We start from the raw sequence: 17,020 nt of genomic DNA, 5'->3' as shown, positions 1-17,020 counted from the left end.
TGTTGAAATTCCCCTTGCCAAAAGCAAGTTAAGATAGCTCGGGCATATTGTCAGGAGGGGAGAAAATGTTATTATATGGTGAAAGAACTGATGGCTCCAGAATAATCAGCGGACCTAAACTTCGATAAAAAGGTAACATCAAATCTCTATTGAAAATTGAAATTAGAAATGTGGCAAAAACTTGCTTTAGACAGAACTAGATGGAACTCTGGTACAATGAAAGTATATACAAAGTTAAATGGAAAACGCATTCAGAGCTATAAAAGAAGAAAACCGAAAAGAAGATACTTTGCATAGTTTTTACCCTTTTGTAGTAGGTATATAGATATAGACTTTCGCTAGTATTTTACTTGAAACCGAGACTAGGTATTATTATTACCTATGATTTCATTCGCGGCTTTCTAGGCTCCTCCTGAGCGTTTGTTAGTTGCCAAGTTTTTTATATAGGCTATCTTGTGAGGTAGTTTGTCTTTGTCTGTACATATTTGTACGCCATTTTAAGCAATATCCGTGCTACATTAAAAATATCTATGATCACTGCGTTTTAGGTGAGAATTTTTAACTTTCTGAAGATGATGGAGCTATTGTCATTTCTGTCAAATGGATTTGTATTCCCAGGGTTTTGTTTCTTTTCCTTCGGTTTTTGAGGAATGTTAACAGCAGCTGCTTGACGGCAAGCAGTTTCAAAATTTCCTACAAATAAATCACGTAGAATTGCTAATCTGTTTTTGAGGGTCAATACGAAAGATGACGTTATGTTTAGGTTATGTCTGAGAACTGACCAGTCCTATTATGTGGATGTGGGAGATTTCTTTCTTTTGTGCGGAGGTAGACTATGGTAGGCTACAGTACGGTTTAATTTCGAAACTTGAGCCTGAAGCTCAAAACCTTCCAAAAGGCGGACACCTCTAATTAGCGGACACTGATCCGATTCCCCGATGGTGTCCGCTAATTATAGGTTCCACTGTATAGTCTAAGACAAATCACGATCTAAAGTCTATTCACGATAAGTGTGCACTCTTTTTTCATTTACCTATAAATTTTGAAGGAATTCTTCAATTTTTATAAATTTGGTATCATTGGAAAGATGTTAGTGAGTGGAACAATTTTAAATAAAAAAATCTTTAAAAAAATTCTAAAAATGAAGATGAAATTGAAGAAGAAAAAAATGAAGATCTTGTAGAAAGGTGCTATAACTATCATTTTCACTGAAGTGAATCCTTTATTATCGAACATTATCACTGTGAAAAAATTTCTCAAAAATAATCATTCAGTCAAAAGATAACAAGCAAAGTTATAAGCTGATTGACGTCTAAAAACGCTGTTTTTTGCTGTTTTCTGCTGTTTTTTGGGGTCAACCACTTATTAACTTTGTATCATAACTTTATATTGAATAAATATTTTAGTGAAATTTCTTCACAGTGATGATCTCCTAAGATCAAAGAATCTCTCCAGTGAAAATGAAAGTTATAGCACTTTTCTACAAGATCTTCATTTTTTTCTTCTTCATTTTCATCTTCGTTTTTAGAATTTTTTTAAAGAATTTTTTATTTCAAATTGTTCCACTCACAAATATCTCTCCAACGATACCAAATTTATAAAGATTGAAGAATTCCTTCAAAAGTTACAGGTAAAAGAAAAAAGAGTGCACACTTATCGTGAACAGACTTTAAGAAATAAGCCCAAAGCCGAAGAAAATTCGCAAAACAAGTTTACAGTCGGTAGAGGTTGTGCTGTACCACCACGTTTTTGATCGTTTGAACCAAGCTCGGTTACCGTGAATAGCACAGGTCAAAATCATATAATGACGCTGTGCCGACGAATCGAGATTCTATTCAGCGCGCAATCAACGAAGACAAAAGTAACCATGACGACCATCCAAGATCTTGGATAAGTTTCAAAGTTGATATTTTTATTCCCGTCGTTGAAAACACAACTTACAAAAAGTCATCAATGCTTTGTAAAAAGAGTCACTGATAGAGAATCATAACATAAAGTCTGTCTATTATTTCGATTCAACTAAAGTGACATTTCCATAATTAAAAGTTTATTAATTACTGTTAGTAATTACTGTTACACATTTGGGGATCATATAAAAGATTTCTTTCGAAATAAACTCATTTCAATTACACTTGGAGGTTTCTGGGGAATTCGTAAATAGTAAACTGCATACTGATGCAGTCTGCTAGACATTAATATGGCAATATTTGCTCTTCATCTTTGATTTTTTGTACAGTGATTAGATTGATACATGCGCGATAAATTTCTATTATTTGTCTTCAGAGGTTAATATATTTTTTGAAAACTTAACCTCTGATACTCAGGGTAAAGCTCGGTCTCTAAACTTAGTCCAAGCAAAACCACCACGAAACTGTTTTGATGCCAAAGAGTTATCGTCCGTTTCTTCGCAACTCTCCCGTCGATTTTTTTTTTCGTAGATCACCATAATGCTTATGGTACTTTTTGTACTCTAGTACGGATGGTGAGAATCATTGAGCAGATACAACACGGTGGTCAGAACAAACTGAAACATACAAATTGAAAGCTCGGCATTTTTCACGGTGTTCTTCCATTTCTTGTTGATCATAATATAGTCCAGTTGTTCTCGGTGTCCATTTGGGTTCTCATGGGTTCATAGTTGATTTGCTCTCTTCAAGAAATTTGTGTTGAGACATACATACCAGGTTGTTTGCTTGCAAATAACCGTACATTTTGGAACCGCTTCTATTTGTATGTTCGTGATTCATTTGAGTGAGTATTTGAAATCATCTTGTTTACCAAGGTGAGCATTGAGATCTCCACAAAAGACCAGTGTATTATGTTTTGGTACTCTTTGTGTTACCAATTTAATGGCTTCGTAGAAATTTTCAACATCCTTGTCGTCGCTGACTTATGGTTGAGCTTGTAGCAGCATATCAAGAATGTTGATGGATTACACGCTTATTTTTATATATGAATATACTTTATAAGAATATTCATGATGAAATTGGCCAAAAAATTAAGAATATGGTAAGAATATCACTATCATTGAATTTGGTGACTGAACCTACGAATGACATATTTAGAGCATTTTATCATTAAATTGCCAGTTATTCCCCAGCAATGCTAAAAGGTTGCCGATTCCTCCGACAGCAGCGTTGGCAGAATTTTTCATATGAATAATCTTTCGTTTGTAGGTCTTCATGAACGAAGCGATATTTTCAAATACAAATTACATCTTAGAAGATCTTTTTTACTGATGAAGGGATAGAAAGTTTTGGTATTTATTTCTTCATCTTTTCTGAGTGTTTATTACGGTGGCCCATATATGCAAACATATTATACTAAATTACAAACACTATCAACTAAATTACAAACACTTTAGGTTTGCAATTTAGTTGAAAGTGTTTGCATTTAAGTTGTTAGTGTTTGCATTGTTGATAGTGTTTGCAATTTAGTTGAAAGTGATTGAATTTAAGTTGATAGTGTTTGCAATTTGAGTTGAAAGTGTTTGCAATTTAGTTGAAAGTGTTTGCATTTAAGTTGTTAGTGTTTGCATTTTAGTTGATAGTGTTTGCAATTTGAGTTGAAAGTGTTTAAAATTTAGTTGAAAGTGTTTACATTTAAGTTGTTAGTGTTTGCATTTTAGTTGATAGTGTTTGCAATTTGAGTTGAACGTGTTTGCAATTTAGTTGAAAGTGTTTGCATTTAAGTTGTTAGTGTTTGTGATTTTCGTTTGTGTTTGTATATTTTAATATGTTTGCATATATGGGCCACCGTAGTTTATACATTTATTGTGCTAATACAAACTTCTGTTTTTGATTTCATAATCTCTTTTCAAAGGTTCAGTTCTTCAGTAGTCGAGTTTTCGATTGCAGCCTGATGAGACACTGTAGGACGCACTCCTTGGTGAACTGCGCGACTAGCAATGCGGGATGAACGACGTTGGTTTGAACTTTGTGTTATATTAAGCTTCTTGGCTGGTTTTAACGGTTCTGCGGTCGCCACTTCATACAATCGTTTGAATTTCTCCGGTTTTGACAGATTTATGCCTTTCCGAAACACTGACACTAACACTTTGAATAATAGAGGTTCGTTTAAGCGAGGGTTTACTGTAGACGGGAAATAAAGATCCATCAACAAAATTGAACGCTTTACAATTCAGGCGATTCTAGGCTTTTGGTTATGAATTTTACTCATCGGACAAATCGTGTGGTCCTTTGCCTGGGTACATTCAAAAGAGTTTTTGAACGTTTGCTGACTTCCGTTTTGGCCCGAAGGAGTTTTGGTTAAAATAACAGTGCACATCCTTCTCACAGACTCGGTAGGATTTTTTTCAGCCAGTTGAGTTTAAAAATAATAGACTGATTTGAATTCCTTTGTTTTCAAGTCAGTGGGGATGTAAAAACATCAGAATATTTTGCAGTTAGGATTTGTTTATTTCATTTTTTCAGCGGAGACAAAATTTGAAGCAAAACTTTCCAACGGGGATGTTATATTTTGGCCAATTTTCCCAGTGGGAAGGGGTTCCGCAGTGTCTGTAGGAAGGGGGTGTGACAGTCACTCTGACAGTCAGAAAGTCGATAGTAACTTTAAGGAGAAAAAATCTTTACAACGTGACCTTCCAGGAGTGCTATGGTTGCGTTTCATTTATAACAGAACGAGGAAAATTCAGGTCAAATATACTTTTAATAAAAATTCCAAAATTAAAGTAAGTATGGGTCATATTGGAGGACGAAAGAATAACAAAATCAAGGTTATGAATTTGATACTTTCAAGTTATTTTACTTTCTTGTTGCTATGACAATAATTTTACTTTCAAAATAAATAAAACGTTAAGTAAGAGGACACTAGGGTAAATACTCCCTAAATACTTTGTCTTGACACAAGAGACATGCTTACAGTACAAAAGTGTCAAAGAATTGTGAAAATAAGCTGTTTTCTTGACGCTCAAAAGACGTCATGCTTTATGAAAAATAAAAAAAAAATGAAGCTCAAAAACGAAAAAAGAATATAAGAACAATTTCAGAACAAGCCTTGGATGGCTTAATTTCAAGCAAGAATGGTCCAAAATATATGAATTTTTGCTAACAAAAAGAACAGTATGAAAACAATTTGACGTCCTTAAGGTATCAAAAAATAAGAGCTACTAAGCTTCGTCAAAAATGGTACTGGTTCTCATAAAAGAAATAAACTCGAGTTTGTTAGGATTGACGGATAGAAAAATGGTTTTAGTCTACACTATTTCATGGTAATAAGAATGTTTTTAAGCCTAAGATAACCTTTATGAGTAAGAATTTTAATGTTAGACTATTTAATAAAACAAAAATTTGTTAAGCCAATATAATAGAACAAAATTAATTTCTGTTACTAGTTGTTTTGGTCTAAATATCTATATATTCAATGTTATCTTTCATATTCTAAAAACTAAGATTGGCCTAAATATTCGTTAATTTTGGGTCTTTTTATAACAAAAATCCCAATCGTTAGGTTAGTTTAATTAAGCTATTAACATGCAATAGAAACATTCATCATAATGTTTATGATTATTTTTTGTGAAATTTAACTATAACTACTCTCGGGTACCTAATAGCCCCCCCCCTGCTAATTAATTTTTCGAAAATTTTCCACCCAGGACATTCTTATTCCAACAACTCCAGTTATCAATTTTTGGGAAAATATTTTTGAAAGTTCCCTCTTTTGTCCTAATTCTGCTGTATCAGCCTCCTTTTCAAAACCATCCACCCAGGACATTTTTATTCACCCCCGCTTATTTTTCAAACCCCTCCCCGGCTATTAGGTACCCGAGAGTAATAAAGGGTCTTTAATCAGTTCTAAAAAAATATCAAACAATTGGTTAGAATTTTAGTCACTGAATTATTAGTATTTCATTCTTTGATTTCTCATATTTACACATCAAAAATTTGGTCCAAAAAATAAATTGAATTTTTATACACAATACAATTTTGTTTGTTATTTACAGAAAAAAAATCAAAACGAATCATTCAAAAAAATTGCTAAAAATTACAAAATCACCTTCAGTCATAATAAAATGGTATAAAACCATGTCCATATAAATAATTGTTAAAGAGTTTATACCAATATTTGTCAAAAAATTAAAAATAATCAAAAAATATAGGCAATTAAGTTTCACCTTTCAACCTCAAGGGTCGCATATATTTCTAAAAATAGTCATAATGAGTGCAAAAGTCTATTATTGTTCGAGTGATTCTATTTATTTGTTCTTGTTATTTTTAGAAAAATTGTTTTAGGGATTTAGCCTCTAGCCACTCGCTAACGGAAAAACACTAAGACTCTAACTAGTTGAAAATGAATTTCAAAAGTGAGTCTGTCCTCAAATGGGGTATAAAGCCATTTTTCATGCCTTTAGAATTAATGATTTATTGTTTTTCAGCCGGCTAAGCCCCGGACACATCCTGGAAAACACAGCGGACAATTTCTCTTGGGAGAATAACTTCTAGGTGTATCCCGATAATGTATGATGTGGTTTTGTTCCTCTCATTTAGAATGGAAGTCTTTTCTATCTTGCAACATCACAATTCAAAAAACGGAAAAAAAGTTGCTTTGTCACATGTAGTGCATTAAAACGATATAAATCGTATAATTAAGTAGAAGTCATTATTGATAATTACCCTGCTTGAATATAAAATAATTGATGCATACGTGACTTAAAAACAATAGATCTTCCCTCACAAAATGGCCTAATATCTCAAATATACGTTTTTTATAAGAACATCCAAAGTTTTGAAGCCTAAAAATGTTCTTAACATGTTCTTATTTTCACCATTTTTTGAGTAATTTTGTCCATTTTCCTAAGAAATTGGGTGTTTCAGAGTCCTCCAAAGCCTTAAAATGTTCTCAACTTGTTCTTAGCATTTTGGCCATCGAAGCCTTATGTTCTTATATAATTTTTTCTTATAAAAAACGTGTAGTAATGTTATAGATTTAAATTATGTCATCAATATGTCTACTACCCCTCCATCTCCCCCCCCTAATTAGAACATTTCTAGCTTGTTAAAAGAGCATCAAAAATAATTTGACGTGCAAAATACACGTCCTTTGGTGTTTTCGATGCCCCTTTCCAAACGTTAAGAAGTTATATAAATAAGAATTATGAAAATTGTCAAAAAAATTATGTTATAAAAATATATCTATAGTCATTCTCTATGGTCATAAAAATAAAACTAAAACTAAAATATGTCAAGGTTAAAATATATACTAGTCAAAAAAATAAAACAGAACTTTTGGTTTTTAGAAAGAATTGGAAGTAATATTATACGTTTTCAACGGAAAACTTTGTGTGAAATACGCTCATGCTCCAAAAGATGATGTCTCATTCGGAATCGTTTATTGCAGAGAGCGCACGAATGTGGTCGCTCGCCGGTATGTAACATAACATGTCCTTGTAGATGGTGTTTTTGACGGAAACGTTGGTTACAAAAATGACACTGAAATGGTTTGATTCCTCTGTGAATCATCATATGTCGTTCAAGAGCTGCACGTTTTTTGAATGTTTGAAAACATTCCGGACATTGAGGTCTTTGTTCCCCGTCAGCTGTGATGAGATATTTGGTAGGTGTTTTGGATTTAGAGTTTGTGTTTTCTTTTGATCTAGGTTTAGTGGGTTGTGGTTGGAGCGTCGCTGGTGGGTAGCCAGGATATGGTTGACGGATGGAGGGTGGTAATAACGTGTCTGGGCGTTTTGATGGGCGTTCGTCCGTTACTTTTAGTAAAAGGTTGGACGATTCTAATTTTGATGTTGGTTTTGTTGCGGATAAAGCTGTCGGGTTGTGAATGTCCGTATACATGTAATGCGGAACAGGTGATCTTTTACGTCCGGTAATGACTTGCGAATGATACATGAGTGGTGTGTTGTTGCTATGGTGATAACCACGAACAGGTTTGAATAAGCGTTCAGTTGGGTATGCGGAAAAGTATGTTTCCGGATGAAAAGCTTCTTGAGGAAGACGCGGATAGAGAGGACTTTCCTCAGGAGAAGGAACAGGTGAAGTGTATTTTTCACTGCGTGTAACTAATTCCGCAACAGTGGATGGTATGGTAATTGGGAAATCATGCCCGTATTCCGGTGATGGGATACGAGGTCTTTTCCGTGATGGCTCTTCGTTTAACCGCAACGAATCCGGTTTGTGGATTTGTGTTTTCTATTGAGAAACGGAAATAAATGAATCATGATTAGATCTCAAGCTGGTAGAATTACATCATTTTATAAATATCACCAAGGAAATTAAAAGATTAAACATAAAGCTAATTGAGTCTCAATAAGGACAAAATGCATTAATGTTACAGCTAAAACCAATCTGCGAATTATTCACTAAAGTTTAGTGCCTTTTTTAGATTCTCATTTTTATTTTAGCGGACTCAAACAATAGAGAAAAGTTGAATAAAAAGTCGCTTACATTTTGACGTGACATTGTATCATCAGAATTTTCTCGAATAATCATAACCGGGTATTCTTCTACGCTCCCGTTACGTTTCTTGTCCGCAGTCAATTGATGCGGTGAGGTAGATGAAGCACGGTTCTCTGGAATTTCTACTGTCAAGAGATCTTTTGCCGACGTGTGTGATAGTGCAGGAGAAAGAGCAGCTTTTAATTCAGGTGTTGTTGATTGTGAATGACCTGCTTCAAGAGTATTATTTTCCTCTTCGTCTTGTTCGTCACGTACAAGTTTCTTCGGTTTTCCTTTACGACGGCCGCTCGGTATAGCCTGTGAAGAGCTGTCTTCGAGAGTCGGGGCTTCTTCGAAGTCGCCTGTTCGGAATGTTTTGTCCGAGATATCACTACTAGGAGATTTTAAAGATGTGTTATAAGGAGAGTGGTCCGATAAATCACTTGCTTGTGGAGAATATTCAGCGCCATTCCTGTATACGGGCGAGGGAGGGCGGTCTTGAATGGGCGATTCTGATCGTTCGATTTGTTGTGTTTGTTTTAGTTCGTCATGTTCTTTTACGTTGTCTGGTATTTTATTAAATAATGATTGTTCTTTTTCATCGTCAAGTTTGCGTGAATCCTAAAAATATCGAAACAAAGAGAGTTTCAATGGATTTTCTAAAATTGAACTCTTGTAAACTCTAACCTTCTTTTGGGGTGGTTTTTGAAACGATTAAAGATTGAACACAATTAATTTTTCGTGCTAAAAAGTTTCATCAATGTAAAAAGCCCAGTTTATACCGATTGTAAACATTTGATTCTGGTCCATCGTTTGGTCTAGTAAGCTTGTAAACCAAGATTTTGCAAAACAATACAAAAAGTTTTTAGGGATGGGTATCCAACTATAATGAGATACAATAAGTCCAAAAAAATAATTCCAGGCATCGTAAAAATGCAAAACAGGTTTTTTCATAAGAACAAACTAGGCTAAAATATAAAGAACAAGTTAAGAAAAACATTTCGAGGCTTCGCGCACTCTAGAATTCCCAATTTCTTAGAAAATCACAAAAAAAGCTTGCAAAATGGTGAAAATAACCACATTTTAAAGTTTAAAACTGTAAAGGTTAACAGCGTGCGAAGGCTTCAAAAATGCTGGACGTTCTTATGAAAAATTGCAAGTGTACATACCTGTACATCTTCCCAGAATCTGTTGATGGTCCTTGAGAAAGGTGTCAGGTATTCCTCTCGTTCCCACGTATCTTTCCAACGGATCTTGTAATATCGACATCCATCCTAAGGAGAGTGAATATTTGAAAATTTTAAGAAAATATATCAAGTAAAGTAAAGAGCTTATACACACTGTTTTTATTAGAACAATTTCATAAGACAATGAATCTCTGTCAAAAAATGATGAGAACAATTTAAGAGCAACCCTCAACCTTGAGCAAATTAAAATTAAGGGTCAAAACGGTAAAAATAGGGTATTGAGCCAGAAATAACCCTAATTTTCCCGAGAAATTAGAACATGATAGGAACAGTTTGGCTCAAAGTGTCAAAAAAGAAAAACAAAAATTAGCTGATTCTTATTAAAAAAAGTGTAAAGTATACGACTTCTTGTAAGAATTAATGTTATAAATGTCTTTTAGATGGTATTTCCTATTTCCTGGCTAATTTATAAAATCACTAATTAGAGATAAAGAGTTTGGCTAAAATGATTTTAAAGTCTTCAAACGAGTTAAGTTCTCCTTCTTTGAATATTAGAAATGTCAACATTTTATCTGATTTGGGCTTCATGATTTTATGAGAATTTAAAAACGGAATAAAAACTGAGAGATAATACATTTGTAAAGATTTCGAAATTTTAAGAATCCAACAATATTTTGCAATAGTTCAAAAGTTCAGTTTGGAAAGGGATTAGGTACAATTGCCACAGAAAAGAAAGGGTTTTACACAAAACAGTTATGAATTCGTCAATGATATGCACGTCGAAGCTAGCATAGGTAAAATTTTAACTTAATCTTTTAAAGATTTAAATTCTTATCCAGTGTGACGTCATATTAAAGCCTATCTGTAAACAACAGGTAAAATTTTATGCTTCCACTTAATAATGTTAAAGTGATTCTCGACAAAATGCATTCTCTTATCTGAATTCTTATCTGAATTTTTTTTTGCATTACATCCAAATGTTGAGCGGTTTGATTCCTCAATAAATAATTTTCAGACCCGGCTGAACAACCGTAAAAATGGAGAGGCTGAAGGCTCAAAATGATATAAAATTCGCTAGGAATTTACTCAAAAGTGTGGAGGCTGAAATCTCTCCAGTCTACCCGCTTCCACCGGGCCTGATATTGATCCAATAATTGAATCTGATGTCTTTGATGCTTCGAAAAAGTATTGTCAGAACTGTAAAAATTCCTAAACTTTTGCAAAGTTGTCAAGGAGTTTTCTAATAGAATTTGTACTTATATATCTTGCCCTATCTGAAGATATATGAATTCAGGTTATTTTGGCTAAACGAGACTCTAATTGGTAGAAAGTAAAAGTACTTCCTAGGTGGCCTTCAAGACATTAATTTGAAACGAAAGTGCAGGTGGTCTCCCAGACAGTTCATATTAGGCACTCCTAATTGAGTTCGCAATTTTGAGGTTTAGAAAAACTGTGACGAAAAAAGCCCCTTCAATACATTCTATAAAAAAATACTTTAATTGAACAAAATTAGTAAGTAAATTATTTTCTCAAAATTATTTACACTAGGGATTGATAAGAGAAATTTTATTAATTAAACAAGGGTAGAAGAGACAAACTTTAATGGGAGAATTTAACACAAGAAAGTCAATAAAAGCTGGTTAAATATACACATCTACGTGAAATTCAGCCGGTGTTTTTGAGGCATTTCTTTTTCTTGGTTCTTTCAAAAATATTTCCCATCTTAGAATTTGTTATGTCCAAAAAATAATTAAAAAGGGACTGAGCAATTATCTTCGAGGTCCGGTGTTGTTTTTTCCGCGATAAAACCGACCGCTAATTAAATTCGACTTTCCTTTAAGATCCAGTCAGGAATTTGACGACGTTGTAAAATTTCAAATTGATTTTTTTTTATGAAAAAAATATTTCAATTTAATTTCAAAATATTGAAGGTCAGACAGTGTGGATTTTTTAAATTTACAAATCAAGACGAAACCGAAAGGTAAGCCTGAACTTTCAAAGTTATAACCGTCAAAACACATAAACAAGTCAATCAAAAATATTGTTTATATCTTTTAAGATGATCATTCTACAGGAAACTCTCGTTTTGGATTTGAACCATTGGAGAGTTTGACAAATTTCATGAGATACCGCAGAACAAACTATTTAAGAACATAAGGCTTCGATGGCCGAAATATTAAGAACATGTTAAGAACAATTTACGGACGGACTATACAACACCCAATTTCTTAGAAATTTGCAGAAAATTACTAACAAATTGGTGAAATAAGAATATTTTAAGAAAATATTCAGGCTTAAAACTAAAGAAATTAAGTACATCAAAAGGCTTCAAAAGTTTGGATATTCTTATAAAAAATGTATATATGCTGAAGCTTATTAAGTGTCACTTAAGGAGTGTTTTGCCGGGACAAGGAGCCTTATAGAATGAGATGCTGTACACGCTTCTTTTTTTTATAAGAATACACTTTATAAGAATGTCCATGATGAAAATGACCAAAAAACTAAGAATATGCTAAGAATATCACCATCATGGAATTTTGCTACTAAAGCTAAGAATGCCATTGTAAGAGCATTTTCAATTATAAATTATCAATTATCCCCAAGTTAGGCTCACTCGTTTTACAAAAGTGCCATTTTATGCTTGAGACGTATGTACTAAATGTTAAATCTAGTATGAATTAGGATCCTAACCTAAGAATGTGCTGTAAGAATATTTTAGGATGATTTTCCCAAAAAAGTTAAGAATATCCATGATGAAATGGATTTACACCATTCTTATAAAAAAAAAGCGTGTATTGGAAAGCCCAGACAGTCAAATACAAGGTCAATGGACAAAAATAGAACCAAGGGAAGCTTTGGAGGATGTCTAAAAAAAGTTTAATTATGTCTGGTGTAAACGAGACATAAATGAAAAGTGGAATGCCTAATTGTCAATGAAGATGAGTGCAATTAGTATGGCGGTGGATTAAGCGTTGATTACATTTGCATGGTTAACTTGCGAGCACGTACACCGGAAGTTTAATTACATTTCGAGAGAGAGTGAGTGGGTCGTTTGTGCACAGGATACGAGCTAATTGAGAGAGAATTAAATACGCCTGATGCATATTTCTTCCGAATCTTCTCTTCTTCTTTTCGGACGATTTTTTCGTATTTTAAAGTATTGCATGGGAAGAAATCTTTTTGAAGATTATCTGATAATTACAATTTTTAGAGCAATAAGGATTGGCATTAAGCTGATGAACAATTTTCCTGTTACATGTCTCCGCTAATACAGAAAATGAGAAATTAAAGATCATTTTTTTACATCTACTTTGATATAAAAAATCATTAAACAATGAACAATAGCTGCATTGTTAATCCGGTTTCAATTGAAATTAATTGAACGCAGCCATATTGGTTTTGCTGACGTCATGGTCAAATGAACAAACAGAGATGGTGTCATTTTTTTTCATGACAAGAATTAGGGGAATAGAATTGAATAATCTTTCCACTTGTTGTCTGAACGTGCAAGAATTCATCCTAATCTATTTTAGAGGATTTTCATTAAAAAGGTAAACATTGCAAAAATGAAAATCAAATGTATGGGGTTAGATTCTTAAATTACCAACAATCAAGATTATAAGATAATCAAACGATAAAATCTCAGTTCACTGGGCAGCATCAAAAAAATCTTTTCCCTTCATCGGAGAAAGAACACCAGAAAAAAAATCCATTAAAAGAATTCTTTTGAGGTTAAGAATGGACCCTGTGAAGAGGAAATTTTTTGACTATATGTTATTTTTTTGGAAAGCCGAAAAACTTTAATACACTAATTTCCTATTAGCTGATTCATGTAAAAAAGTCACGAAAAAACGTCGAGTAAACCTCTGATTGGCTGAGATATGTAAAGATTATCTCATACTCTGCACATTTTGAAAAAATATACTTATGTGTGCAATTCTCAGCTAATCGGAGCTTTACTCGCCGTTTTTCGTGACTTTTTTACAAGAATCTGCGAATAGCAAATTCGTGTATTTCGATCTTCCGTCAGGGTAAAATTGTTGTAAAATTGTAATCTTAGAATATCGAAGGTCTGCTTATACTGAAGCCTTATTCGGTCATCTTTAATTAGCGGTGTTCCTCTTTCCTTGATTGTATCCAGTGTTTTATAAGAGTTCAACGACCATTGGAACACCTTTAACTTGAATGCGTTTAATGGATAGAAAAAATTTACTAAATTTCCGGATGATAATGGAATTAAATCATTTTCGTTATGAACAGAAAAAAAAACAGAAATATTTTTGAAAATCGGACCAAATCTTCAATTATAATTCTAATTTGAATCGCAATGAATAAAGTTAGTCATAAGCTGAATATAGAGAAACCAAGGGTTTAATCATGCGTTGGTTAGAGGTTGTTTATTTGATCAAATGCCAAATAATATTATTTACTACAAGAGAACTATAGAGAGGGAGTCACGCCTAAACATTCGTGATATTTACGTGACATGTCTTCATCAAAATACTAATTAATCAAATCCCCTGTCATTCTTGAAAAAATACCTTAAAATTCTATATTTTGAACAATAGAGTGTGAAGCGTGGTACAAACATCAAAATATGTTTTAATCCGTGCTCGATGACGAACTACTTGTGGTCTTCCAAAATAAACATTCATAAAAAAGTGCAAATAGGAGCAAAATATTTTTGTTTGGTTCAAATGACTATTTCTATGGGATGAATCTAAAATGGACCATATTTGAATGTTAGTTGAATGTTTTTATCTGATTGATACCCTCGATTGAAAATATATGCCTCCGTTTTAAGCATCATCCCCACTTGGGGATTATTGTTGAGTGTTTTCTTCCCCTCTGATTTCACAATATTGTTTGATAAAATTTACTCATGTTTTTGCTGATTTCGAGTTTCCTTTTGAAAAATGAAAATATTCTAATTGTCAATTAGGATTGTGGTCGAAATCTAAAGTTTTCTCCCTTTTTACGTACGTTACGGATAAACTAATTCTGAAATTATTTTCAATACAATTTTTAGAGCAATAAGGGTTGGCATTAAGTTGACGAAAAAAAATCACAAATCCCAAAAATAAACAAAAGTTGACACAGACAGAAAAAGAAGGGTTTTTTAATGAAATGTAATACGCTTTAAAAGTTCGTACAGGATAGAAAGGTTTGTTTTCTTGCTACAAAGAAATGTATTTGTGACCGTGTGTGTGTATTGGGAGAGAGAGAGTAATGCGAGACGAAATGACAGTCACTGCATCGACACAAAAAATGAAAGAAAAAAAGACTTCAATATGAATATAAATAGCATTTTGAAGATGTTTCGACATTGATGTGCATCACAAATTATCTATAACAGAGACTATATAACGACCATTTCTTACATTACAACTCCCCAAATACCCTGACTTTAAGGGATTATCAGATGATTTTTTAAATTTGGCTAAGAGATACCTTTTATGGCTTTTATGGTCAATTTGACCCATTTTTTCCAAAGATATTCGAATTTTCAAATTTTTACTTGAAAACAATAGAAATTCGACGTAAAGACTGTGTAAAGACACAGAGATTTCAAAGTCAAATATCTCAGCTTTGGAAAGAAATTAGGTCAAAAGATTTAGAGGTATCTCTCTAGACCATAAAAGTTATCTCTAAACCAAACATCAAAAATCATCTGATAATCACTTTGAATAAAGAAATACTCTGAAGATTTCAAAGATACAAATTTAACGAGAATATTTCGAAATATTGGGAAAAAAGAATTATTCAATGGGCATCATGTTGATATGCCTCTTTAAAGAAAATTTTCAATAAAGATCAACTGAAAATATTCTTGAAAGATAAAATGAAAGACCATTACTTTTATGAAAATCTTCTTTAAGTAAAATCGATAAAAAGCTAGGTAGGGCATGGCCCCCGTCACCGGGGGCCAGGGGGGCCATGGCCCCCCCCCCCCAATATTTTGCAAAGTGTTTTTTTTTTTACTTTGAAAAATCTTATATATACCGTTTAGAGGCGTGAAATAAGGGCAAAAAGTCGAAAATTTTCTTCGTCGCCCAACCATGGTGGGCGACATATTTTTTTGGCCCCCTCAATTCGATGCGCACGCCGGGGGCCATGTAGGGGGGGGGCCTTTTATAATTACTTACGGTTTGAGACCTGACCATTCGTCGATTTTGAAGAAGGGGTATACTATGGAGCAACAAAAAATAGAAAGGAATAGAAAAATACAAAATCACAAACCTTTTTCACGCAGTCGAGAACTTGATCAATCTCTCTGCGTTCGTCAAATACTGTCATTTTGTTATTAGTCTTATTCGTTGTTAAACTCGTCGTCGGTGGTGGTGAAGTTAATAAATGTTGGTTCAAAAAATGATGTTGGTAATATTGATGTTGGTGATTATGATGGTGATATCCTTGCGGCGAATGTTCATTTACTTTCGCCATGTCCTCCCCTCTCAAGGTCGTCGTTCGTGTTGTTGTTAAAATATTGCGTCGATGTTTCTGTTTATAATTGAGAGTGGATTTGTGATGATTGTTATGCATCAGTGCATCAGAACCACTTGACAAATACATTGTGTTATTTTTTGTCAACGATGACATGGAGTGCTGGAGAACAGCAACCACGAGTGAGAGAAAGAGATATTTTTGTTTAGATTAGATGTTTTATGGTGCCTTCTCGTCTTACACCCTTTCTCCTCCTTTGTAGTTTATTTGTTGTTTATCCTTCTTCTGATTGCAACTATTCCACATTAATATATTCTTCTTCTATCTTCTCTTTCCTTCGCTTTCCATTTATTTCCACCAATTTTTAACTGCTTCAATTTATTGGGGATGATATTCTACATTCAGACCTGTAATGAAAACAGTAGGAAACTACTTTATGAAAAATATACGATGTAAAATAGAGAGACAGCTACCACGTTGTATTATCAAGTGCACTTGTATTACAGTTTCCTTCTCAATGCAAACAAATCAATGAAAATGTTTAAAATTAAATTGGTGACAAAGCTATAGTACTTAGAAAGAGCTAAGATTCTATGCCACCTAGAAAGGATTTTAATTAGATTTAGCAAATATCATACTATAATTATACCCAAATTCAAAATAAGTAGACTTCTAACACCCCAATCCCATCAGTCTATAGTACAGCAAATCGTCTACAGGTTACTGAGGGTGCATAAGTTACACACCGACGCACCCAAAAACGTTATGAAATTGAATAGAGCGTAGACTATTAAAGCGAGGAAGTATTTAAAAATACTCTGCTATCGGAATTGGAAAAAAATTTTTGGAGATGATTTCTTTTCTTCTCCCCTCTCTCTCTCTAATTCTCTCTCGCCCTCAACGTGATCGTTATTGAAATAAATGAGATAATTATGCGCTTAAATGAATGCAAAAAAAATTGGATTATTATGAGCTTGTCAT

General features: G+C 33.5%; 1 protein-coding gene across 1 annotated transcript; it reads right to left on the bottom strand.

The window, feature by feature from the left end:
- Positions 1-6,919: 6,919 nt before the first annotated feature.
- Positions 6,920-16,285, bottom strand: LOC136803877 (myoneurin-like). Its single transcript, XM_067060599.1, has 4 exons — positions 15,836-16,285; positions 9,578-9,682; positions 8,418-9,029; positions 6,920-8,162 (listed from the first exon to the last, which is right to left on the bottom strand). The coding sequence occupies exons 1-4, from the start codon at positions 16,193-16,195 to the stop codon at positions 7,284-7,286; spliced, it is 1,956 nt and encodes a 651-aa protein (XP_066916700.1). The 5' UTR covers positions 16,196-16,285; the 3' UTR covers positions 6,920-7,283.
- Positions 16,286-17,020: the final 735 nt, after the last annotated feature.

Source organism: Clytia hemisphaerica, unplaced genomic scaffold (assembly GCF_902728285.1).
Source record: "Clytia hemisphaerica strain Z4C2 unplaced genomic scaffold, Clytia hemisphaerica genome assembly, whole genome shotgun sequence".
Lineage (NCBI taxonomy): Eukaryota > Metazoa > Cnidaria > Hydrozoa > Leptothecata > Clytiidae > Clytia > Clytia hemisphaerica.
This window is presented reverse-complemented; position numbering and strand designations above follow the sequence as displayed.